At 36.3% G+C, this 27,563-nt stretch overlaps 1 protein-coding gene and 1 long non-coding RNA gene across 3 annotated transcripts in view; one reads left to right on the top strand and one right to left on the bottom strand.

Annotated features, from left to right (window-relative positions):
* LOC131803515 (uncharacterized) overlaps window positions 1-27,563 on the top strand; it is a 69,740-nt gene that overhangs the window by 32,236 nt on the left and 9,941 nt on the right. The window lies entirely within an intron of this gene.
* On the bottom strand, window positions 7,558-16,396 carry LOC131803514 (uncharacterized). Its single transcript, XM_059124864.1, has 2 exons — window positions 16,214-16,396; window positions 7,558-9,135 (listed from the first exon to the last, which is right to left on the bottom strand). Exons 1-2 carry the CDS (start codon window positions 16,338-16,340, stop codon window positions 8,141-8,143), a joined length of 1,122 nt encoding a protein of 373 aa, XP_058980847.1. The 5' UTR covers window positions 16,341-16,396; the 3' UTR covers window positions 7,558-8,140.

Raw genomic sequence — 27,563 nt, 5'->3', positions numbered from 1 at the left:
CTTGAGCAAGAGAGGGATACTTTTCGTCGTTCCCTACGTAGACGTAATGAGAGCTACATACCGAATGTGAATTGGACCCACAACGTCGCAATGTTCGAAGACGCGATGTAGATTATCGCACAATTGAACAAATTCGTAATACTGAACAACGTCGCGAAGCGCGACGAATTGCTAGTCAGGAACTTAAAAATAACCGTCAGTCGGAGAGAAGTATCTTTCCCCAGAATCCCGCAGGGAAATGTTACAAGCAGACACCATAAGACTCAGGTCAGGACAATTGAGCGATTTCTACGACATAACCAGGAGGGGTCCAACAGAAATTTGTATTTGCTGCGGATTGCTTTGGTTCATTAAACAAATTAAAAATATCAGTAACATCAGATTTTTGCGGAAATATCCACATCTGAGTTTTCTTCAGAAATAATACATACAAATTTTGTAATACATGCTATAAAATTGCTCAAGGTGGAAAAATACCTTCAATATGCCTTTCTAAAGGATTACATTTCCCAGACATACCAGGTGACCTTCGTGGTTTAACACAGTTAGAAGATCGATTTATTTTAGCTAGAATACCCTTAATACCCTAGGATACAATCGCCACTGTGCTGTAAGTGGTGCCGTTTTAACGTACCAATTCAGTTAAATACAACTGTGAATGTGCTTCTGCGAACAGTCAATCAAACTGAAGTTGAGCAAGTTGACCTTAAGTGCACACTGCAATACGAACACAGTTTCATGACTGAAACGATAAGAACGTCGAAGATTTACAAAGCCGCAAGATATCTTGTAAATACGGAACTCTAACAAAAACACAACATAGCTCTTTCCAGGATTCTGAGAAACTGTCCTATCCGTCAATATGCGGTATTAAAAAAATTGCACTGCTACTATTGGAAAAATTATTAAGTCTGAAGTTCGGCGTTATGACAGACGGTGTGCACGTGTCGACAAAGTTTTATATTGCTATAAAAAAAATTAGAATTTTACCGCATTAAATGTAGAATTTCCACATGCTTGAGAAAAAAAGTTGGAAATATACAATTTACTGCTGCTGAAATTTTAGATGATCAACTTAACTGTTGTGCCGTTATATGGGAGCTAGACGACGACGTGGACCTGCACAGACAATTTTCTGTCGTAGGGTATAGTATCCATTACGAACTTCAACTTACACTGTTCCATGTTATGCTTTTTCAATAAGGTGTTTTGAGTGTTACTCACTGTTAAATCGATATCGAAATTTTATTTTTTTATTTTTTATAACAGCTTTATCTTTATTTGCAATAAGAAAGTCATCAATATATACTGCTAATAAAACAAGTTCGCCTTCTACTTTCATTTTGTACAAGCATGGGTTATTATCACAGCTTGAGGATCCAATCTTTTTCACACATGAAAATGCTGTATTGGGCCTTTGTCACTAACATCAAAATCAATCGATATTTTAAATTTTATTTCATTTATTTTTTTGATAAAAGCTTTATCTTTATTTGCAATAAGAAAGTCATCAATATATACTGTTAATAAAACAAGTTCGCCTTCTACTTTCATTTTGTACAAGCATGATTCATTATCACAGCTTGAGGATCCAATCTTTTTCACACATGAGTCTAACTTTGCATTCCACGCATGGCCAGATTACTTAAGACCGTAGATGTATTTCATCAAAGAACATCTTTGGTTGCTGCATGTAGACTTCCTCGTTGAGATCACCATTCAAACAAGCACTAACAACATCAATATGGTGTATATGCATACCTTTGTTAACAGCTATGGCAAATACAAGTCTTATGTTAGCATAACGTATGACTGGTGAGAATGTTTCATGATAGTTCACACCATATTTCTGGCTGCAGCCCTTTTCCACAAGTCTTGCTTTGTATCGCTCTATATCACCATTTTTCGTAGCTCTTATGTCATAAACCCATTTGCATCCAATCGCATTTTTATCAGTTGGCAAATAAACAAGGTCCGGTTCGATTTTTATTCAAACAATTGTATTCAATCTTCATAGCTTTTTTCCATTCCGCTGACGTATTGCTAAATACTGCTTCTGTTAGAGTTTGAGGAACCAAATTTACTTGTGTTGACAAGCCATTTATCATATTATATTGCTTCTTAGGTCCGCCAGGCTTACCATCACGAATTATTTTAGGATGACCTCCTCATCCTTTTGATTACCCTTGAAAAATATTTTCCGAATTCTCCCCCTGTGGCTGAATGTCAGAAACAACGAGCTCCTCTTGTGATTGAGTTTTTTCCATTTGGTTCTCGCTATTTAGTGCGTTTTCGTCAGATTCTTCTTCTTCACATGTAATATCTTCTCCTTCTTCAGCAGTATTAAAACCATCTTTACCGAATCTTCATCAACGGGAGCATTCGAAACTTGGGAAATTCTCGAATATACTTTCTTCAAATCTTACATCACGTTTCTCAATAATGCAGTGAGATTCTTTATCATAGAGTCTGTATGCTATATTAAGTTACTCGCGTCCATTGTCACTTCGTAGAATTTTTATACCCTCCACCATACTATGGAGGGTATATAAAGTTTGTTATTCCGTGTGTAACTCCTCGAAATACTCATGTTAGACCCCACAAAGAGTATATATTCTGGATCAGCGTACAATTCTAAATCGATTTATCGATGTTCGTCTGTCAGTTCGTCTGCCTGTCTTTTGTAATCACGCTATCTTTCGAACAAAATTGGATTAAAGGATAAAATTTTGCACACATGTATATTTTTTCAGTAGGCAGGTTAAGTTCGAAAATGAGCCGTGCCGGTTCACTTTTTGGTATAGCTCCCATATAACGGTACCTCCCAATATGAAAATATGAATTTTGTAGACTTCCTTTTGGCCTGAGCCATTGATGATGTCTTGAGAGAACAAATCGGAAAGACATGTTATGCTTATGTGGACGATGTTATAATTTTTTCCGAAAACGAGGAAGACCACATTAGACACATTTCGTGGGTCTTGACTAGATTGCTTGAAGCCAACATGAGAGTTTCTCGAATCTCACTGTTTTAAGGAAAGTGTTGAATATATTGGCTTCACTGTATCTAGAGATGGCATCAAAACGAGCCCAGAAAAAGTGGAGGCGATTCGCAATTACGAACATTATTAAGTGTCTTTTTAGATTAAGTTATATAGTTTTTCATTCGTTAATTGACGCCCAACAAGGAAAAGCAAAGAAATTAAAAAAATTAAAAAATTCTTGTTGCCTTACGGGAAAAATAAAAAACCAAAGTGCTAAATGTGTTAACAAGAAGTACTTTTGTCATCTTATGGGACAAAGTAAAAATTGCAAACAGACTAGTAACATTATATTTTTGTTACCTTACGGGACAAAACATAAATACAATCCAGAAAATACTTTCGTCATTCGTCAGACACAATGAACGATCAAGTCGTCAGGACGAAACCTACAGTTTATCCGAGCAACAAAGAAATGCTGCTCAACGCTCTGTTCGTCGGGAAGATGAATCCCAGAGGCAATTAGAACGAGATAGGGATACATTAAGCTATCGATGGAGCGAGAGAGATGCATTAAGTCACCAGGTTCGTCGCCAAGACGAAGTTTATAGTCAGCATGAACAAGAAAGGGATGCCTTCAATCACCAAGTTCTACAGCAGGATTAAGTTGTTAGACAACAAGAACAAGAGAGAAACGGATTAAATCACCAGCTTCGTCGCCAAGATTAAAATTATAGAGAGCTATAAAGATATGCATTTAAACACCAAGTTCTTTGGCAGGACAAAGTTTATAGACAACAAGAACGAGAGAGAAATGCACATAATCACCAAGTTCTTCTACAGAATGAAATGTTTAGAGAAATAGAGCGAGTGAGAGAAGCATCAAGCCACCACGCCCGTAGGCAAGATGAAGTGTATAGAGAAATGGAACGAGAGAGATGTTCTCAACCGTCAAGTTCGTCGGCAGGATGAAACGTACAAACAACTTGAGCAAGAGAGGGATACTTTTCGTCGTTCCCAACGTAGACGTAATGAGAGCTACATACCGAATGTGAATTGGACCCACAACGTCGCAATGTTCGAAGACGCGATGTAGATTATCGCACAATTGAAAAAATTCGTAATACTGAACAACATCGCGAAGCGCGACGAATTGCTAGTCAGGAATTTCAGGAGCAGAATAGGACTAGACATTGTCGTGTCTTAATTCATCGGATGAATCCTTACAATCGTGAACTTAAAAATAACCGTCAGTCGGAGAGAAGTATCTTTCCCCAGAATCCCGCAGGGAAATGTTACAAGCAGACACCATAAGACTCAGGTCAGGACAATTGAGCGATTTCTACGACATAACCAGGAGGGGTCCAACAGAAATTTGTATTTGCTGCGGAGTGCTTTGGTTCATTAAACAAATTAAAAATATCAGTAACATCACATTATTGCGGAAATATCCACATCTGAGTTTTCTTCAGAAATAAAACATACAAATTTTGTAATACATGCTATAAAATTGCTCAAGGTGGAAAAATACCTTCAATATGCCTTTCTAAAGGATTACATTTCCCAGACATACCAGCTGACCTTCATGGTTTAACACAGTTAGAAGATCGATTTATTTTAGCTAGAATACCCTTAATACCCTAGGATACAATCGCCACTGTGCTGTAAGTGGTGCCGTTTTAACGTACCAATTCAGTTAAATACAACTGTGAATGTGCTTCTGCGAACAGTCAATCAAACTGAAGTTGAGCAAGTTGACCTTAAGTGCACACTGCAATACGAACACAGTTTCATGACTGAAACGATAAGAACGTCGAAGATTTACAAAGCCGCAAGATATCTTGTAAATACGGAACTCTAACAAAAACACAACATAGCTCTTTCCAGGATTCTGAGAAACTGTCCTATCCGTCAATATGCGGTATTAAAAAAATTGCACTGCTACTATTGGAAAAATTATTAAGTCTGAAGTTCGGCGTTATGACAGACGCTGTGCACGTGTCGACAAAGTTTTATATTGCTATAAAAAAATTAGAATTTTACCGCATTAAATGTAGAATTTCCACATGCTTGAGAAAAAAAGTTGGAAATATACAATTTACTGCTGCTGAAATTTTAGATGATCAACTTAACTGTTGTGCCGTTATATGGGAGCTAGACGACGACGTGGACCTGCACAGACAATTTTCTGTCGTAGGGTATAGTATCCATTACGAACTTCAACTTACACTGTTCCAAGTTATGCTTTTTCAATAAGGTGTTTTGAGTGTTACTCACTGTTAAATCGATATCGAAATTTTATTTTTTTATTTTTTTATAACAGCTTTATCTTTATTTGCAATAAGAAAGTCATCAATATATACTGCTAATAAAACAAGTTCGCCTTCTACTTTAATTTTGTACAAGCATGGGTCATTATCACAGCTTGAGGATCCAATCTTTTTCACACATGAAAATGCTGTATTGGCCTTTGTCACTAACATCAAACTCAATCGATATTTTAAATTTTATTTCATTTATTTCTTTGATAACAGCTTTATCTTTATTTGCAATAAGAAAGTCATCAATATATACTGCTAATAAAACAAGTTCCCCTTCTACTTTCATTTTGTACAAGCATGGGTCATTACCACAGCTTGAGGATCCAATCTTTTTCACACATGAAAATGCTGTATTGGGCCTTTGTCACTAACATCAAAATCAATCGATATTTTAAATTTTATTTCATTTATTTTTTTGATAAAAGCTTTATCTTTATTTGCAATAAGAAAGTCATCAATATATACTGTTAATAAAACAAGTTCGCCTTCTACTTTCATTTTGTACAAGCATGATTCATTATCACAGCTTGAGGATCCAATCTTTTTCACACATGAGTCTATCTTTGCATTCCACGCATGGCCAGATTACTTAAGACCGTAGATGTATTTCATCAAAGAACATCTTTGGTTGCTGCATGTAGACTTCCTCGTTGAGATCACCATTCAAACAAGCACTAACAACATCAATATGGTGTATATGCATACCTTTGTTAACAGCTATGGCAAATACAAGTCTTATGTTAGCATAACGTATGACTGGTGAGAATGTTTCATGATAGTTCACACCATATTTCTATATCACCATTTTTCGTAGCTTTTATGTCATAAACCCATTTGCATCCAATCGCATTTTTATCAGTTGGCAAATAAACAAGGTCCGGTTCGATTTTTATTCAAACAATTGTATTCAATCTTCATAGCTTTTTTCCATTCCGCTGATGTATTGCTAAATACTGCTTCTGTTAGAGTTTGAGGAAACAAATTTACTTGTGTTGACATTTATCATATTTACTTGTGTTATCATTTATCATATTATATTGCTTCTTAGGTCCGCCAGGCTTACCATCACGAATTATTTTAGGATGACCTCCTCATCCTTTTGATTACCCTTGAAAACTATTTTCCGAATTCTCCCCCTGTGGCTGAATGTCAGAAACAACGAGCTCCTCTTGTGATTGAGTTTTTTCCATTTGGTTCTCATTATTTAGTGCGTTTTCGTCAGATTCTTCTTCTTCACATGTAATATCTTCTCCTTCTTCAGCAGTATTAAAACCATCTTCTACCGCATCTTCATCAACGGGAACATTCGAAACTTGGGAAATTCTCGAATATACTTTCTTCAAATCTTACATCACGTTTCTCAATAATGCAGTGAAATTCTTTATCATAGAGTCTGTATGCTATATTAAGTTACTCGCGTCCATTGTCACTTCGTAGAATTTTTATACCCTCCACCATACTATGGAGGGTATATTAAGTTTGTCATTCCGTTTGTAACTTCTCGAAATACTCATGTTAGACCCCACAAAGAGTATATATTCTGGATCAGCGTACAATTTTAAATCGATTTATCGATGTTCGTCTGTCAGTTCGTCTGCCTGTCTTTTGTAATCACGCTATCTTTCGAACAAAATTAGATTAAAGGCTTAAATTTTGCACACATGTATATTTTTTCAGTAGGCAGGTTAAGTTCGAAAATGAGCCGTGCCGGTTCACTTTTTGGTATAGCTCCCATATAACGGTACCTCCCAATATTCGGTATTTTGATGATTTTAGCTACATTATTCTCCGGAATTGTTTAAAATTCCGTAGTTGAAGTTCGCAATAGATTCTACAGCATATGACACAAAATTGCATATTCAGGTCGACGTCTTCGTATAGCACCCATATAACGGTACCTCCCGATATTCGAAGTTCGTAGTGGATACTAAAGCCTTTGACAAAAAATTACTTATGCAGGTCCACGTCTTCGTATAGCCGGATTTTTTCAAATTTCGGATTTGAAGTGCGCAATAGATTATAGATCATTTGACAAAAATTGCATATTCAGGTCCACGTCTTCGTATAGCACCCATATAAAAGTACCTCCCGATATTCGGTATTTTGATAATTTTAGCCACATTTTTCACCGGAATTTTTTTTAAATTCGGTTTTGAAGTTCGCTATAGATTCTAACCATATGTGTTTTTTACTTCACCTTTTTTATTTGTTATTTAATTAAAAGATGATGTTTATTTTTGCTTTTTTTTCTTTTATTATTTTGTTTCAATTCTTTAAATTCAATTTGTTTCGTTTACACTTTTTGTTTAGATTTAGGTTTTTTTGTTCAATTAATTTCCTTTTTTTTGTACAATGTTTTGTTTACAATTTTTTTGTTTATTTGTAGTTTTTTGTTCAATCTGTTCAATTTTTTTTTTGTACAATGTTTTATTTTCAATTTTTTGTACAATGTTTTATGTTTTTTGTATTATGTTTTTTTGTTAACACTTTGGTTTTTTTTTTTGTTTTTGGGCACTGTTCACTTCGGGGGGGAAACTTGCGTACGCGCTTTCAAATTCGAGACAGAACTGATCTAACTCAAATTTGCATCGTCACAGCAAACCTGTTTTGGCTGGTGACGATGCTTATTTATTTGAATTCAGCATTGGAATTTACCGGTGGCTGCATATATGTGCATGTGTGTGTGTATACGTACATCATTTTTTTATGATGTTATTTATGCAGCCACCGGTAATGTAACAAACAACACTGTTGCGCAAAAATCTAGCATCTTTTATGAACATTTCTGGCCCCCGAATGACAAGTGTTTACATTCATTTTTGAAATACAATGTTGTTCTTATATTTTTGGCATATTTTTTATTGGACCGGCAAACACGTAACCCAGCTGGGTATCATAGGCCAGGACATCTCCAATTCCAGCCTCCTTGCACTCGTCTTTTCTTATGGCTGAGTAAACGTCAGCACCCAGTTCCACATCGACGGGATTGTTGCCTCGGGGATCAGGGTCGGCTAGGGCGCAATTTCGGAAACTTCTTGTGGGGTCCTCGAGGATTGGGTCCGAGTAAATGCGCCTGGGCAAATCTTCGATTATCAAGGCATTAACTCTAAGACTCCAGTGGCTGTTTGTGCGGCGGGGCGAAACCGTAAAGGTGGTAAATCGCTGCCCTTTGTAAATCCGCGATTGTAGGCCCAATCTACGGAAAGCCGCATACGATATTTTGGACATCGTCGCTGATTGCCTGATTAATGCCCTTAGCATGCTGTACCCCTCTATTTTGTCAGCCTTGATGCGCACCATAGCCGTTGGCACAAATACCAAATCCCACGCAAAGTTTGGTGTTGTTACAACTTCCACGTTTAGGGATACTTCCTCCAGCTGAGACGCCCCGTGTAGCAGCGTATGATGCCGATTGTTGCACCTCCTGCAACCAGTCAACGACGGACAGTCAGGGGCCAAATGACTTCTGGCAAGGCAATTTCTGCAGTACCCCCTACGCTCCACGGTCTCATAGCGTTGGAAGGGGGTCTGGTGGCGAAACCTCTCGCAAGCACTTAGGGCATGGTCCTCCTGACACAACCCACAGGAATACTGCCAATAGCTGGGTCGTTCTTGGCGTTGGCGGGATCTTGCAGCGGAGCGGCTTCGTTGACGTCTTTCTGGCGATGTGGAACTGGGAAGTCTGCGGTGTCTATGAGCCGGTCTGCTGGGAATGGGTTCGGTTGGGCGTCTGGGTCTGCTAGAACTTCTCGCTGTTGGACGTGCGGATTGGTTGGGACTGCGGCTGCGATCATCTAAACGGCAGTCTTGATTGGGCAAGTAGGCAGCCATATCTGAAAAAAACCAAAGGCGAGTACTATGTTCTTTTTTAAGTAGGATTCCGGCTAGTCAGTCGGAAAACAATTTGACAATTTTTGTGATAGGTCTGCTAATGTTGCCACTTGATGTCCGTATGTCTACAACCCTCGTATTCTGATCGCTACCGAGATATGTTTTTGCAATTCGACCCAACTTCCATTCATTTGGAGCCAACCTATCGTCCTTGATGACTACTAAATCTCCTTCTTTGACATTCTCCTTTTCACGCTTCCATTTAGTTCTTCTGTGAAGTTCGTGGAGATATTCTAATTTCCACCTATTGCAAAAGTATTGTGAAATAACTTTGAGTCGTTTCCAACGATTTACTAGACTAAGATCTGTGTCGGAAATGTCGGGTTCAGCAGGAGTAAGAATTGATGTTCCAATTAAGAAATGACCAGGAGTTAACGGGGAAAGGTCATTTGGATCATCGCTACCAGGACTTAAGGGTCGCGAATTAAGGCAGGCTTCAATTCTTGCTAAGATAGTTGTAAATTCTTCAAATGTGAAATTCATTTTTGGAATACTTTTTCGCAAATGCATTTTAAACGATTTAACGCCGGCCTCCCACAAACCGCCCATGTGCGGAGCGCCAGGCGGGATAAATTTCCAAGTAAGATTTTGATTGAAATTGTTTTGGATTGTGCTACTTTGAATATTCTTCATGAAAGCTAATCGATCTCGCTTTAATAGATCGACCGCTCCCACAAAATTGGTTCCGTTGTCGGAAAATATACAAGACGGACAACCTCGCCGACTTATGAATCTGGAGAAAGCGGCGAGAAAGGCATAAGTAGATAAATCGCTAGTTGGTTCTAAATGTATAGCCTTGGTGGCGAAGCAGACGAACAGGCAAACATAGCCTTTTGTGATAAAGCAAGCCCTTCCTGAATAACTTTTAATATTAAAGGGTCCTGCAAAATCTACCCCAGTGTTTGTAAAGGGTCGAGACAGAAAAGTACGTTCGGGTGGCAGCGAGGCCATTATTTGTGTTTGGGTTTGTTTCTTGTGAATTAAGCAGATTCGACATTTTCGTATAGTTTGTTTAACCAGAGATTTGAGTCCAAATATCCAGAATTCGGATCTTAGCACTCGGGTCATCAATTGATTACCACCATGTAAAGTGATCTTATGAGTGAATTCGACCAACAATTTGCTAAGGGTAGTTCCGTGTGGTAGTATTATGGGATGACGTTCGCTATATGTAAGGGCTGGAGATTGAACTAATCTGCCATTAGCTCGAATAATACCCTTTGAGTCGAGAAACGGGTTTAACGTCAATAGAGGGCTCGATGGAGAAATTGGAGACTTTTTCATTAGTGAATTATATTCATCTGCATAAACGAATTTTTGTGTACGAATTATGCAAGATCGTTTTCCATCTTGGATTTCGGCTGCGGTAAGATCTATTGATGAGGAGCGAATATTTTGCCGATTTGCGCCTGTATTTTTCCAAAATCGCAGAGCATAGGCGTATGATCGGTAGACTTTTGCCAATGATGAGAATTTTTTTTATGGATCTTCTCTTTCTTGAAATATAGTCAGAACTTTTACAGCTTTAGCCTCTAAATTTGTGTCGTTTGGGATATCTTGCGATGGCCAACGATCTTTTGGCATTTTGAGCCATTGAGGTCCATGCCACCAGAGCTCATGAGTCGTTAGTTCAGTTGGAGAACATCCACGACTAGCAATGTCAGCTGGGTTGCTTTCAGAGTCAACATGTTTCCAGTTTTCTTGCCCAACATTATCAGATATTTCCGAGACTCTATTTCCCACAAAGGTGCTCCAATGACAAGGAGGCTTTTTTAACCAGGCCAAGACAATAGTAGAGTCTGTCCAAAAATGTGTTGAATATTTTGATATTTGTAGACTGTTTGTAATAGATTTTGCTAATTTGGAAAGTAAGACTGCCCCACATAATTCGAGCCTTGGTATTGAAAGTTTTTTGATTGGTGCTACACGAGTCTTTGCTGCTAATAAAAAGGTGTGTGTGGTATGGTCAGTTTTTTCAATCCGAACATATAGCGTGGCTCCATACGCGCTCTCCGATGCGTCACAAAATCCATGAATCTCAACAGAAGCATCTAGTGTAAACTGTATCCATCTTGGAACTCTGAGAGATTTAATATCATTGCTATTTTTGACAAAGTTTTGCCAATTTATATGGGTGATTGGTTTCAGTGTATCATCCCAATCGATTTTATCCAGCCAAATTTGTTGCATTATCAGTTTTGCTACGATCACTATTGGCGCTAGCCATCCGCATGGATCAAACAATTTGGCTATAGTTGATAAAACTTCTCGTTTTGTGTAAATGTTCTTGTTTTCCACGGTTGGAGGTGTAAAAGTGAAAAAATCACCTGATATATTCCATCGTATTCCCAACGTTTTCGTGGACGCATCTTCAGAGATATGCAACCAGTTAAGAGGCAATAAATTTTCTTGTGGAATATCTTTTATTATTGTATGATAATTTGAGGCCCATTTCATAAGTTGAAATCCAGCGGATTCGAGCGCTGCTACTAAGTCCTTCCGAGCTTTTATAGTCTCCTCAATTGTGTGTCCACCCGCAAGTACATCATCCACATAAAGATTTTGTCTTATAATTCTTGCAGCTCTTGGATACGAATCTTGAACATCATCTGCCAATTTCATAAGAGTTCTCAGTGCCAGAAACGGTGCGCAATTTACTCCAAATGTTACAGTTAGTAATTCATAGTCGTCAACTGGGTCTGTTGGCGATTTTCTAAACAGAATTCTTTGATATTTTGTTTGAGTTGAATCCAACAGTATTTGCCTATACATTTTAGTAATATCGGCGTTAAAAGCATACTTAAAAAATCTCCATTTTAGAATTTGTAGTACCAAATCTTGTTGTAAAATGGGTCCCGGAAACAATATGTCATTGAGACTTGTTTTGTTTGATGATGGGCAAGAAGCATTGAAGACGACTCTTAACTTTGTCGTGATTCGATCTGGCTTAATTACTGCATGATGTGGTAGATAATAATTGGGCATTTCGTCTCTTTCATCCGGATTGATCCTCCGCATATGAGCAAGTTCTAAATATTCAAGTATTGAGGCATCATATTGTTCTTTTATCTCGGGCGTTTTCATAAGTTTTTTCTCCATTCTGTAGAATTGAGCTAAGGCGATGTTTCGGGAATTTCCTAATTCTTCGCATTTTTTGAATGGGAGAGTCACCACATATCTTCCATCCTTGTTTCGTATTGTTGTTTCAGTAAAATTTTGTTCACAAAATTGGTCCTCTTCTGACCGTAAAACTTTTTTAGGGGTCTCTTCCACCTCCCAAAATCGTGTAAGTACTTTCTCTATTGATGTTGTATTTAGAAGTGATATTTGTTTTCGTTGAAGAGTGCTTCCCGGTATGGGTCCTCCAACTATCCATCCAAATTTGGTTTTTTGAGTTAAAATTGATCCAAATGTTCTCATCGGAGTTCCAAGTGTGAATATTAATGTTCCTATGTCCATTCCAATAAGTAAATCAATGGGTTGACTAACGTAAAATTTCGGGTCAGCCAGTTCTAATGCTGTTACATCTCGAAGTTGTGATTCATCTAAGTTTTGTGGTGGTAGATTTGAAGGTAAATTCTTTAAAACTGGAGCCCATACTTCCAGTTTAAAGCTAGGGTCGTATTTGGATCTCATAGTAAACAAGCAAGATTTCTTAGATGTTTCGGCAACAAATTGACTAAGGCCGGTGATATGAACTAGATTGTTCCTTGTGGGTAATTTCAAGAGGTTTTTCATCTTCTCAGAAATAAAAGTGGATTGTGATCCTGAGTATATTAGAGCTCGGGCATCGTAAAGTTGTCCTTTGGTTTCAATTTGTACTATTGCTGTGAAAAGTAGAGTTCCTCCAGATTGTTGCTCACTAACTCGCTCATCTTGGAGGGTCAAAGTGGTAATAGTAGTTGGTTCTAGGTTGGTAGTGGACTGTATGTGAGTTGAAAGAGCAGCAGCACTGGTACTAGGTTGTGCTTCCACTCGAGCTAGGTATGTGTTTGTGGTTTGGGTTTCCGACCCCTTGTGTAACAAAGTATTATGTCTCATAGTACAAATACGACAACCAAAGCGACTTTTGCAATCTCTTACTCCGTGGTTTGAAGACAAGCAGTTGTAGCATAAGTGTGACGTTTTCACAGTGTGAATTCTGTCATTTACACTCTTTTTTAAAAATTCGCTGCAATCCCTGATAAAATGATTTGATTTGCAGACTTGACATGTTTGAATATTTTGTGATTTATTTTGTTGAGGTTGTGCTAAGTTGTTTCTTCCTCCAAAATTGGTTGTATTTTTTGCGACATTTGTTTGAAATGTTTTCAAAAATCTAGGTTTATTGATGTTATTTTGCTTCTGTTGAACAAATTTTGATGTTGAGAGTTTTATATTCCCTACTGATTCCAAGGTTTTGAATTTGTTTGTTAAGAAATCGTCAAAATGTTCCCATTTTGGTATTTGTTTACAATCGCTTAATGAGTTCTCGAATTCTTCTAGGAAGCCTCTAGGTAATTTTGTTGAGCAAATGTATATTAAAATCGGATCCCATCCTTTTACATCGACGTCAAGCATCCCCAAAGTTTGAATACAGCTATTTACAGTGCGTTGTAGTTTTTGAATAGTGTGACTTGAGTCTGTAGAAACACCAGGTAGATTAAAAAGTGTTTTAATTTCTTCATTAATTTGCATCCTTTTGTTGTCATAACGATCCGTAAGATTTTTCCATGCTAATGCAAATCCATCATTAGTTAGTGGAACATGCGTTATAATTTCTCGTGCTTCTCCTGCTTTTGAGTCAAATGGAATAACTTTTCGACATTACTTAATTTTGAATTGTTTATGTAAATTGCCGAAAATAAATCTCTGAAAGTCGGCCATTCTCGATAACCCCCTTTAAAAGTGTCTGTGTCGCATGGCGGCAGCCGTGATATTGGCGTAAAATCCACTTCCTTTCCTTGCTGTGACATCTCTGAATCTCTTTTCATTTTCTCCTGTGCTTTTTCATCCAAGATATTTTGAATTTGTCCATTTATTGAACTCAGCACCTGTTTATATGATCCCATGGTATCCATATAATGTTTCCTCAGTTAATTTTTGTCGATGGTTTTTCCTCCTTCCTCTGGAACATAATCACGGCAGTCTAAATATGCCCTTTTGACCTGGTCCCATGCAGAATCCAACTCCATACGTGTTGTCTCCAAAGTATGAACCGTGTCATCCGGTTTGGTTATTGAAAAAATTGAAATATAATCCTGAAGATCGTTGACGCAGTTTGCGAATTTTTCGCTTAGGGTCTTATCCATTTTGATGACTGAGTATTAACCTTTACCGAAATTTTGTTGTGTTGAAAAAAGGAAAGGCAACCCAATGAAAAGGATTGACTTGGAATAAGATTCAAACTTTTATCCAAATTTTTATTTTTAAAAAATAAGGATAAGCTATCTTCTTCAATTTGATCAACGAAATCTATGTTCAATTTTTGGTTTGGGTCGAATTATATTTCGTTTTGTTCCAAAGACTTGAAAGTTCTTGCAAAATCCCAAAAACTTTACTTTGTATGAGACGCCGAAATAATTTTGTTTAAAAATGTTTGCTGGGTTGTCCAGAGAAGTCAAACTCAATCAAGATATACCAAGGTGTCATAAAATATCTTGAAATCCACTCACAGGGATATTTTATTTTAAGAAAATCCAGAAATAATCAATATTATTCCAAAAAGAGTAAAGGTGAGGATTGTACAGGCAAAAAACGCTACAAAAACGACCAAAAGATTTTTGATTTTCCACCAACGAGGGTTTTTTCCCAGCAGTAAAATTGTAGAAAATGAAAATTTTCAATAAATATTTCCAAAAATGAAAAATATTTTCTATTGAAATGAAAATGTGTGCTGGGTTGTCGAACAAAGAATCCTCAAAAATATTACCATAAAATTGCAGGAGTATTTTTAAATTTTGACGAGACAAAAATATTGCTATGAAAATTTGTTTGAAGCAACAAATTTTCTAAAAACGCTAGGTAATTAATTTAAAATCACAAGGTGCTAGTATTGGGTCAAGTTCCACAAAAATTTTTTTTTTTTTTCCAGAAAAATTCCAATAATTTTCAAAATTTTCCAAAAAATTTGTATATCCCAGCCAAATGTTTGTTGTGTCAAACTCCAATTAAAATTTCCACAAAAATCTAACTTTTTTCGTTCAGCGAATTCTTTCAAAATGTTTGTTTTAGCAAAAAGCAAAAAAAAATACCAGCAAAATATTTCTGCGAAAAAATGCAGAAATAAATTTTGGGTCCCAGAAATGTTTTTCTTGATTTAAAAATTTTAAGATATTTGTAAAATATAATAAAAATGTGTTATATTATATATGGGATCGATTTTTTTTTTGTCTGTCCACAGACGCCAATCTAATTTTTTTTCCAAAAATCCGGAAAAAAATTCTAGGTTAAGTATTGTTTCATGTCCGTCCACTAGACGCTATTATTTGCAAAATCCGTCTGTCCACCAAACGGTTGCTATGTATTTCGCTTATGTATTTTTGTGACGCCAAAAATGTTAAAAATATGGCGATTATATATTTTTATGTGACGCTAGATTTTTTTCCAATATGGCGTTTATATATGTGTCAAGCGACGCCAATTTTCCAATAAGAATGTTTTTTCCAATATGGCGTTTATATGTGTCAAGTGACGCCAATTTTCCAATAAGAATGTTTTTTCCAATATGGCGCTTATTTATTTTTGAACTGCACGTTCAGCAATTTCCAATATTATATATTTATGTGTATGAAAATTCGCGCTATTTTATAAGTACTTATTGCGCCTATGTGAGTCTATATTTAGATGTCCGTCCACAAAATGGCTCCAAAAAGGGAAATTTTCTCAAAAAAGTGTCTTTGAGGCAACGCAGCAACTTTAAAAAGTGTCAACTTGAGATTTAAAAGTATGGGAATCTTCGGGTCAATGCAAATATTGAGGATTTGCCTGCTCCCGGTATGCCCTTTATGTCCAACAAGATAAATTTGATTAAGTACTCACTTTGATTTAGCCTTTGGGTCTCAAAAATTTGTTGTTGTAGTGTTGCTATTGTTGTTGTTGTTGTATTGTTGTTGTGTTGCCGGGGTCCTTCGTGGTCTTCTGGCAGCTTCCACAATTTTGCGTACATCTTTATTTTGTTTGGTTTTTTTGTGATATTGTGTACTGTCACTTTTTTCACACCTTTTATTTTTGTATTTTGTCTTTTGTGTAGACCTTTTTTATATTAACGAAAAAAATAAAAAATTTAATTAAATTTTGTTTATTTTTGTAGCACTGTGTAATTTCTTTTAGTTCTGTAGCACCGTGTAATGTCACTTTGTATCACTTCTTAATGTCACTTTTGTAGCACTGTGTATTTTCTGTTTGTTTTGTAGCACTGTGTGTTGTCTTTTTTTTGTAGTAAATTTGTAAAAATATATATTTGTTTGTTTAATGTCACTTTTTTGTAGCACAGTGTACTTTCTATTTTTTTCACTTTTTCTTTTGGTTGCACTTTTTTAAACGTCACTTTTTGTTAATTTATTTATTTATATTTTATTATGCACTTTTGTTTTTGTTTCACTTCACTGTGTCTGTCCACTTAATACTTTGTTTTTTGTTTTTAATATTTTAAAAACTTCACTTTATGCTCCGGCTCTGGAGGACCAAATGTTTTTTACTTCACCTTTTTTATTTGTTATTTAATTAAAAGATGATGTTTATTTTTGCTTTTTTTTTCTTTTATTATTTTGTTTCAATTCTTTAAATTCAATTTGTTTCGTTTACACTTTTGTATAGATTTAGGTTTTTTTGTTCAATTAATTTCCTTTTTTTTTGTACAATGTTTTGTTTACAATTTTTTTGTTTATTTGTAGTTTTTTGTTCAATCTGTTCAATTTTTTTTTTTTTGTACAATGTTTTATTTTCAATTTTTTGTACAATGTTTTATGTTTTTTGTATTATGTTTTTTTGTTAACACTTTGGTTTTTTTTTTGTTTTTGGGCACTGTTCACTTCGGGGGGGAAACTTGCGTACGCGCTTTCAAATTCGAGACAGAACTGATCTAACTCAAATTTGCATCGTCACAGCAAACCTGTTTTGGCTGGTGACGATGCTTATTTATTTGAATTCAGCATTGGAATTTACCGGTGGCTGCATATATGTGCATGTGTGTGTGTATATGTACATCATTTTTTTATGATGTTATTTATGCAGCCACCGGTAATGTAACAAACAACACTGTTGCGCAAAAATCTAGCATCTTTTATGAACAATATGACACAAAATTACATATTCAGGTCCACGTCTTCGTATAGCGCCTATACAACGGTACCTCCTTATATTCGGTATTTTAATACCCCCACTATACCTTGGAATGTACATTAAAAGTGTCATTCCGTTTGTAATTTCTCAGAATATTCACGGTGGACCTTACAAAGTATATATTATAGATCAACAAAAAAGTATCACAAAAAATATATATATATAGATGCCCGTTTGTTTGTGTGTTGTAATCACGCTATCTTTCAAAAGATGTAATTTTGCACAAGAGTGCGTCTGCCTGTTTACAGGTTAAGTTCGGCCATGTCGGTTCAGATTTTCGTATTGCTGCCATATAACGGCACCTCCTAAATATGGGCCACATTTTCTAACAGATTTTATTCGGTACCTTAAGTTTGTAATGGGTTCTACCTTTTGTGACCGAACATTGTCTGTATGGGTCCATGTTGCCCTATATCCCACATATAGCGGTACCTTCATATACTTAGTATTTTGCCGATTTAAGCCATATTTTCTTAGACAATCGTTCGATACTAACATTTCAAAGGTTCTCCCTTGTGAGACATCACTTTCCTTATAAAGGCCACATTTCCATACAGCCTCATATAATTGCTACAACCTTGAGACAACACTGCCCCTAGTCCTAATGCCGAAGCGTCTGTTGTCAAATCAAATGGCTTTTTAAAATCAGGGTATAACAGTAAGACACCTTCGGAGGCAAAGATTTCTTTCAACCTTTGGAAAGCTTGGAGTTGATTTTCATCAAAATTAATCTTAAGTTTCCTTGATTGAGAGGCGCTAACCTTCCCATTCTCCCCTTTTAAAATGTCATACAGAGGTTTTGCTATTGCAGCAAAGTCTTTAATGAAACATCTGTAATAACTTGTCAGGCCAAGAAATGACCTGATATTATAAAGCGTAGTGGACTGTTCGTAATTGCGAATCGCCTCCACTTTTTCTGGGCTCGTTTTGATGCCATCTCTAGATACGGTGAAGCCAAGATATTCAACACTTTCCTTAAAAAAGTGAGACGAGGCACTTCCATACAATACGAATATCGTGGCCACAATTCGTACTACTACGACTGATCCCACGTATTCCAAGCTCTACCCATACCCAATGGGTGTGGCGGAATTTGTAAATTCTGAAATAAAGGAGTTGTTAAAAAATGGAATAATAAGGGCTTCTAGGTACCCATACCTTATCTGGGTTGTTAAGAAGGGAAAGGATGAGCAAGGAAACATTAAATAACGTATCGTCATTGATTTCAGAAAACTGAATAGTATTACAGTCGATGATAAATATCCGATTCCAGAGGTGAGAGTAATACTAGCAAACCTTGGCAAAGCAAGGTACTTTACAACTCTCGACCTCAAATCAGGATTTCATCAGATTACTCTCTCAGACCAAGATAGAGATAAAACTTCATTTTCGGTGGCAAACGGGAAATATGAATTTTGTAGACTTCCTTTTGGCCTGAGCCATTGATGATGTCTTGAGAGAACAAATCGGAAAGACATGTTATGTTTATGTGGACGATGTTATAATTTTTTCCGAAAACGAGGAAGACCACATTAGACACATTTCGTGGGTCTTGACTAGATTGCTTGAAGCCAACATGAGAGTTTCTCGAATCTCACTTTTTTAAGGAAAGTGTTGAATATATTGGCTTCACTGTATCTAGAGATGGCATCAAAACGAGCCCAGAAAAAGTGGAGGCGATTCGCAATTACGAACATTATTAAATGTCTTTTTAGATTAAGTTATATAGTTTTCCATTCGTTAATTGACGCCCAATAAGGAAAAGAAAAGAAATTAAAAAATTTAAAAAATTCTTGTTGCCTTACGGGAAAAATAAAAAACCAAAGTGCTAAATGTGTTAACAAGAAGTACTTTTGTCATCTTATGGGACAAAGTAAAAATTGCAAACAGACTAGTAACATTATATTTTTGTTACCTTACGGGACAAAACATAAATACAATCCAGAAAATACTTTCGTCATCTTACGGGACAAAGTAACAATTGTAAACAAAAAAAAAATTAAAAGTGCAAAGCGCAAAAAGGACAATTTTTTAATAAAATAAAAAATTTTTCGCATTTAAATTACAAATATTTAAAAAAAAAAAATATTCCAAGTCACCAAAGCTTTGAAATAGTCTGGGCAGCGAAATAAGAGGACAAACAAAAGGAAAAGAAAAGTCACCAGAGCTTCTGGCAGAAGACGTAGACAGGATGAATCTTAGAGGCAATTAGAGCGGGAAACAGACACAATGAACGATCAAGTCGTCAGGACGAAACCTACAGTTTATCCGAGCAACAAAGAAATGCTGCTCAACGCTCTGTTCGTCGGGAAGATGAATCCCAGAGGCAATTAGAACGAGATAGGGATACATTAAGCCATCGAGTTAGTCGCCTGGATGAAGTCTATAGAAGATTGGAGCGAGAGAGATGCATTAAGTCACCAGGTTCGTCGCCAAGACGAAGTTTATAGTCAACATGAACAAGAAAGGGATGCCTTCAATCACCAAGTTCTACAGCAGGATTAAGTTGTTAGACAACAAGAACAAGAGAGAAACGGATTAAATCACCAGCTTCGTCGCCAAGATTAAAATTATAGAGAGCTATAAAGATATGCATTTAAACACCAAGTTCTTTGGCAGGACAAAGTTTATAGACAACAAGAACGAGAGAGAAATGCACATAATCACCAAGTTCTTCTAGAGAATGAAATGTTTAGAGAAATAGAGCGAGTGAGAGAAGCATCAAGCCACCACGCCCGTAGGCAAGATGAAGTGTATAGAGATGTGGAACGAGAGAGATGTTCTCAACCGTCAAGTTCGTCGGCAGGATGAAACGTACAAACAACTTGAGCAAGAGAGGGATACTTTTCGTCGTTCCCAACGTAGACGTAATGAGAGCTACATACCGAATGTGAATTGGACCCACAACGTCGCAATGTTCGAAGACGCGATGTAGATTATCGCACAATTGAACAAATTCGTAATACTGAACAACGTCGCGAAGCGCGACGAATTGCTAGTCAGGAATTTCAGGAGCAGAATAGGACTAGACATTGTCGTGTCTTAATTCATCGGATGAATCCTTACAATCGTGAACTTAAAAATAACCATCAGTCGGAGAGAAGTGCTAATATTGGACAGCATCTTTCCCCAGAATCCCGCAGGGAAATGTTACAAGCAGACACCATAAGACACAGGTCAGGACAATTGAGCGAGTTCTACGACATAACCAGAAGGGGTCCAACAGAAATTTGTATTTGCTGCGGCGTGCTTTGGTTCATTAAACAAATTAAAAATATCAGTAACATCACATTATTGCGGAAATATCCACATCTGAGTTTTCTTCAGAAATAAAACATACAAATTTTGTAATACATGCTATAAAATTGCTCAAGGTGGAAAAATACCTTCAATATGCCTTTCTAAAGGATTACATTTCCCAGACATACCAGCTGACCTTCATGGTTTAACACAGTTAGAAGATCGATTTATTTTAGCTAGAATACCCTTAATACCCTAGGATACAATCGCCACTGTGCTGTAAGTGGTGCCGTTTTAACGTACCAATTCAGTTAAATACAACTGTGAATGTGCTTCTGCGAACAGTCAATCAAACTGAAGTTGAGCAAGTTGACCTTAAGTGCACACTGCAATACGAACACAGTTTCATGACTGAAACGATAAGAACGTCGAAGATTTACAAAGCCGCAAGATATCTTGTAAATACGGAACTCTAACAAAAACACAACATAGCTCTTTCCAGGTATTGGTTAAATAGCATAGATTGTACAGTGACAGTAAATCCACTAGAAACATTATTAGATAATAATCCTGTAAAGAATTTATCATTACAGAGAATTGCCATTGCTCCAGGTGAGGGACAACGACCATTAGATATGCTCTTGGATGAGGATTCTGAGAAACTGTCCTATCCGTCAATATGTCCTATATGTCAATATTAAGGACACTAGTCAATTTTCAGGAAAATTTCCAACTTCTTGAAATGAACGCTCTTATCTCTTTGTTTAAATAAAATACAACTCATATTAGAACTGTTTTTAGTTTAAAAAATGTTCCTAGACACAATGGAATCATTTCCAGAGTCCTAAGTCTATTAGTTTCCGAGATATTTGCGATCGTTTGAAGTTGAAGGACACTAGGAAAATTTTAAAAAAATTGCACTGCTACTATTGGAAAAAGTCTGAAGTTCGGCGTTATGACAGACGGTGTGCACGTGTCGACAAAGTTTTATATTGCTATAAAAAAAATTAGAATTTTACCGCATTAAATGTAGAATTTCCACATGCTTGAGAAAAAAGTTGGAAATATACAATTTACTGCTGCTGAAATTTTAGATGATCAACTTAACTGTTGTGCCGTTATATGGTAGCTAGACGACGACGTGGACCTGCACAGACAATTTTCTGTCGTAGGGTATAGTATCCATTACGAACTTCAACTTACACTGTTCCATGTTATGCTTTTTCAATAAGGTGTTTTGAGTGTTACTCACTGTTAAATCGATATCGATATTTTATTTTTTTATTTTTTTATAACAGCTTTATCTTTATTTGCAATAAGAAAGTCATCAATATATACTGCTAATAAAACAAGTTCCCCTTCTACTTTCATTTTGTACAAGCATGGGTCATTATCACAGCTTGAGGATCCAATCTTTTTCACACATGAAAATGCTGTATTGGGCCTTTGTCACTAACATCAAAATCAATCGATATTTTAAATTTTATTTCATTTATTTTTTTGATAACAGCTTTATCTTTATTTGCAGTAAGAAAGTCATCAATATATACTGTTAATAAAACAAGTTCTCCTTCTACTTTCATTTTGTACAAGCATGATTCATTATCACAGCTTGAGGATCCAATCTTTTTCACACATGAGTCTAACTTTGCATTCCACGCATGGCCAGATTACTTAAGACCGTAGATGTATTTCATCAAAGAACATCTTTGGTTGCTGCATGTAGACTTCCTCGTTGAGATCACCATTCAAACAAGCACTAACAACATCAATATGGTGTATATGCATACCTTTGTTAATAGCTATGGCAAATACAAGTCTTATGTTAGCATAACGTATGACTGGTGAGAATATTTCATGATAGTTCACACCATATTTCTGGCTGCAGCCCTTTTCCACAAGTCTTGCTTTGTATCGCTCTATATCACCATTTATCGTAGCTTTTATGTCATAAACCCATTTGCATCCAATCGCATTTTTATCAGTTGGCAAATAAACAAGGTCCGGTTCGATTTTTATTCAAACAATTGTATTCAATCTTCATAGCTTTTTTCCATTCCGCTGACGTATTGCTAAATACTGCTTCTGTTAGAGTTTGAGGAACCAAATTTACTTGTGCTGACAAGCCATTTATCATATTATATTGCTTCTTAGGTCCGCCAGGCTTACCATCACGAATTATTTTAGGATGACCTCCTCATCCTTTTGATTACCCTTGAAAAATATTTTCCGAATTCTCCCCCTGTGGCTGAATGTCAGAAACAACGAGCTCCTCTTGTGATTGAGTTTTTTCCATTTGGTTCTCGTTATTTAGTGCGTTTTCGTCAGATTCTTCTTCTTCACATGTAATATCTTCTCCTTCTTCAGCAGTATTAAAACCATCTTCTACCGCATCTTCATCAACGGGAACATTCGAAACATGGGAAATTCTCGAATATACTTTCTTCAAATCTTACATCACGTTTCTCAATAATGCAGTGAAATTCTTTATCATAGAGTCTGTATGCTATATTAAGTTACTCGCGTCCATTGTCACTTCGTAGAATTTTTATACCCTCCACCATACTATGGAGGGTATATTAAGTTTGTCATTCCGTTTGTAACTTCTCGAAATACTCATGTTAGACCCCACAAAGAGTATATATTCTGGATCAGCGTACAATTTTAAATCGATTCATCGATGTTCGTCTGTCAGTTCGTCTGCCTGTCTTTTGTAATCACGCTATCTTTCGAACAAAATTAGATTAAAGGCTTAAATTTTGCACACATGTATATTTTTTCAGTAGGCAGGTTAAGTTCGAAAATGAGCCGTGCCGGTTCACTTTTTGGTATAGCTCCCATATAACGGTACCTCCCAATATTCGGTATTTTGATGAATTTAGCTACATTATTCTCCGGAATTGTTTAAAATTCCGTAGTTGAAGTTCGCAATAGATTCTACAGCATATGACACAAAATTGCATATTCAGGTCGACGTCTTCGTATAGCACCCATATAACGGTACCTCCCGATATTCGAAGTTCGTAGTGGATACTAAAGCCTTTGACAAAAAATTACTTATGCAGGTCCACGTCTTCGTGTAGCCGGATTTGTTCAAATTTCGGATTTGAAGTGCGCAATAGATTATAGATCATTTGACAAAAATTGCATATTCAGGTCCACGTCTTCGTATAGCACCCATATAAAAGTACCTCCCGATATTCGGTATTTTGATAATTTTAGCCACATTTTTCACCGGAATTTTCTTTAAATTCGGTTTTGAAGTTCGCTATAGATTCTAACCATATGACACAAAATTACATATTCAGGTCCACGTCTTCGTATAGCGCCTATACAACGGTACCTCCTTATATTCGGTATTTTAATACCCCCACTATACCTTGGAATGTACATTAAAAGTGTCATTCCGTTTGTAATTTCTCAGAATATTCAAGGTGGACCTTACAAAGTATATATTATAGATCAGCAAAAAAGTATCACAAAAAAAATATATATATATAGATTCCCGTTTGTTTGTGTGTTGTAATCACGCTATCTTTCAAAAGATGCAATTTTGCACAAGAGTGCGTCTGCCTGTCTACAGGTTAATTTCGGCCATGTCGGTTCAGATTTTCGTATTGCTGCCATATAACGGCACCTCCTAAATATGGGCCACATTTTCTAACAGATTTTATTCGGTACCTTAAGTTTGTAATGGGTTCTACCTTTTGTGACCGAACATTGTCTGTATGGGTCCATGTTGCCCTATATCCCACATATAGCGGTACCTTCATATACTCAGTATTTTGCCGATTTAAGCCACATTTTCTTAGACAATCGTTCGATACTAACATTTCAAAGGTTCTCCCTTGTGAGACATCACTTTCCTTATAAAGGCCATATTTCCATACAGCCTCATATAATTGTTACCACATAAATTTGGTATTTTACTTTTAAAATTTTGCCACAATATTCAAAGAAATTGCTTTAAATTCTGTATTTAAACTTCGTATTTGTTTTTACCTCCAGTGGCAGAACATTAAATAGGTTATTTGTCCAAATTTTATCGGATTTGGTAAAAACAGGCTCTACATATATGAATATACCCTTTGTATAAGTAAATTGAATATTTCGACCATATTCGGCGAAAGTCGGTCACAATTTGGAAATATATATATTTAATTGTGTTTTAAAAAAATTAATAATTAAATGTGGGTATATTTACTATTAAACACCATAAATGGAAAGGTAATACAGGATTTACCTGAAAAATATTTGTTCAAGCAATATAACCTGAATACATTATATGTTGTATTTCACCTCCACATGACACATGTATTGTTAAATACTAATTTTGTTTTAATTCTATTAGTTGGTACAATTTTGAAAGGCTTAAATATATATATGAATGGATTTTTTTGTTTAGTTTAGTGTTTAGTAGTAAACAGTCCGACAGAGAGAACACAGTTACGCAACAGTTAAAATACAACAGTGCCAAAAGTGTCACCAATAAAGTTAAAAACAGTTAAAATATATAACAGTGTCATAAATAATATTAATGCGGTTTAAATACGATATTACTAAGTATACAACTATTTATCTATTTATTTATAAAAATATGCCTATACAACGTGAGCAATTGTCTTTGCAACGCCAAAGGCTACCAACAAATCGAGTAAATGAATACCGTGAACGCAATCCATCTGACAGGTTTAGTAATGTTATGTTTATAGCAACCAGGCGACTAAATATAAATTTCCGGGAAGAAGAACGGGACAGAGACCGAGTTTCTCGGCAATTGAGGAGGCATAACTCATTTAACCAAAGAGTTGAACAACTACGTGATGCTGTACAACATTCTCTACGCCGACAAGATGTAACATATAGGCAATTGGAGCGCGAACGAGATGCATTAAACCAACATTTTCGCGCAATGAACGATCAAGTCGTCGGAGGTTCCAACAGAAATTTGTATTTGCTGCGGAGGGCTTTGGTTCATTACACAAATTAAAAACATCAGTAAGATCACATTCTTGCGGATATATCCACATCTAACTGAAGTTTTCTTCCAAGCTTCAACATATTCATCAGAAATAATACATACAAATTTTGTAATACATGTTATAAAATTGCTCGAGGTGGAAAAATACCTTCAATATGCCTTTCTAAAGGATTACATTTCCCAGACATACCAGCTGACCTTCGTGGTTTAACACAGTTAGAAGCGCGATTCGTTTCACCTAGAAAACCCTTTATGAGAATCGTTCCTGTAGGATACAATCGCCAATGTGCTGTAGTAGGTGCCGTTTTAGCGTACCAATTCAGTTAAATACAACTCTGAATTTGCTTCGGCGAACAGTCAATCAAACTGAAGTTGTGCAAGTTCACCTTAAGCGTAGACTACAGTACGAACACAAGTTCATGACTGAAACGATAAGTCCGGCGAAGATTTACAAAGCCGCAAGATATCTTGTAAATACGGAACTCTACAAAAAACACAACATAGTTCTTTCTTGCGACTGGTTAAATAGCATGGATTTTATATAAGAACAACCCTTTGCTCTAACATTGAAGATCTCGAGCTAGTATCGCGGTTAAACAATACCAAATTCATACAAGATTATGCGGGTGAGGTAAATACACAAGAAACATTATTAGATAATAATCCTGTAAAGAATTTACAGAGAATTTCCATTGAGGGACAACGACCATTAGATATGCTCTTGGATGAGGATTCTTTGAAACTGTCCTATCCTTCAATATACAGCGGTGTTAAAAAAAAATTGCTCTGCTACTTTTGGAAAAAATTATAAGGTGTGAAGTTCGGCGTTATGACAGACGGTGTGCACGTGTGGAAAACGTTTTATATTGCTTTAGTAGCATTTCCACACGCTTGAGAAAAAAAGTTGGAAATAGACAATTTACTGCTGCTGAAATTTTACATAATTAATTATCCAAAACCTTGACGTACGATAGCCACCAGCTCATTGGGAAGAGGAAAAGAGAAATGTTTTGGCCATGATTAGACAGCTTGGACTCCCGACATTTTTATTACATTATCCGGAGCTGAATCCCAATGGCCAGAATTAATCGTTATATAGGTAAAAATTTTGGATGAAAAATATATTAATGAAGAAGAAGCAATATCTTACTCAACCCAAAAAAAATTAGAGTATGTTACGTGCCACCTCATACGACGCTATGGTGGGGTTCCAACTAGCTCAGTCGGGGCACCGTTTAGGGGTGAATTCCCAACCCTGCCACCATCAGCCCCAGGGGTCAAACAATCAAAAAGGAACACATGAAATAACAACAAACAAATCAAAATAAAACGACAAAACACATACGACCATAACACGGGAAATTGATGTTAATAATTCCCACACTTCGCCCTCCCAACCTTGACCTTTAGATCCTCCTCAAAGATTTGAATTGAATTTTATAAGGGCCCTGTTTTCCACACACACTTACCTCACTTCAACATCATCCTATTTTCCTCCCTAACAAAAAAAAAAAACACTAGCAATTCATTTTAATCTAAACACTTAAACATTAAAACAATTTATTACCTTCATTATTTTCTTGTCAGAATTCTAAATTTCTAACACCTGACACATCGATAAGTCAATACCTCGGACTACCGCCTTATCCTATTGAATTTCGGTCAACTTGGGCCGCTTTTCTAAGTTATTTCCTCACCTAAAAGATCTCTCTTATGTGGTTCTAATAACATTTGATCCCAAAATGAAAAAATTTCTAATAGGATTTTTCTGGGGTAACCCTACACTTGTCGCATTCTATCTGGCGTTAAAAACTTTTACAAACACAA

This window comes from Musca domestica, unplaced genomic scaffold, assembly GCF_030504385.1.
Source record: "Musca domestica strain aabys unplaced genomic scaffold, Musca_domestica.polishedcontigs.V.1.1 30, whole genome shotgun sequence".
Taxonomy (NCBI): domain Eukaryota; kingdom Metazoa; phylum Arthropoda; class Insecta; order Diptera; family Muscidae; genus Musca; species Musca domestica.
Note: the sequence above shows the minus strand (reverse complement) of the source record. Positions and strands in the feature narration are given on the sequence as shown.

Coding starts and splice junctions, on each gene's coding strand:
- LOC131803514 (XM_059124864.1), bottom strand. CDS start 16,340: ATGTACGCAAAATTGTGGAAGCTGCCAGAAGACCACGAAGGACCCCGG. Junction 9,136..16,213: donor GACCCAAAGGCTAAATCAAA/GTGAGTACTTAA, acceptor GGTTTTTTTCAG/ATATGGCTGCCTACTTGCCC.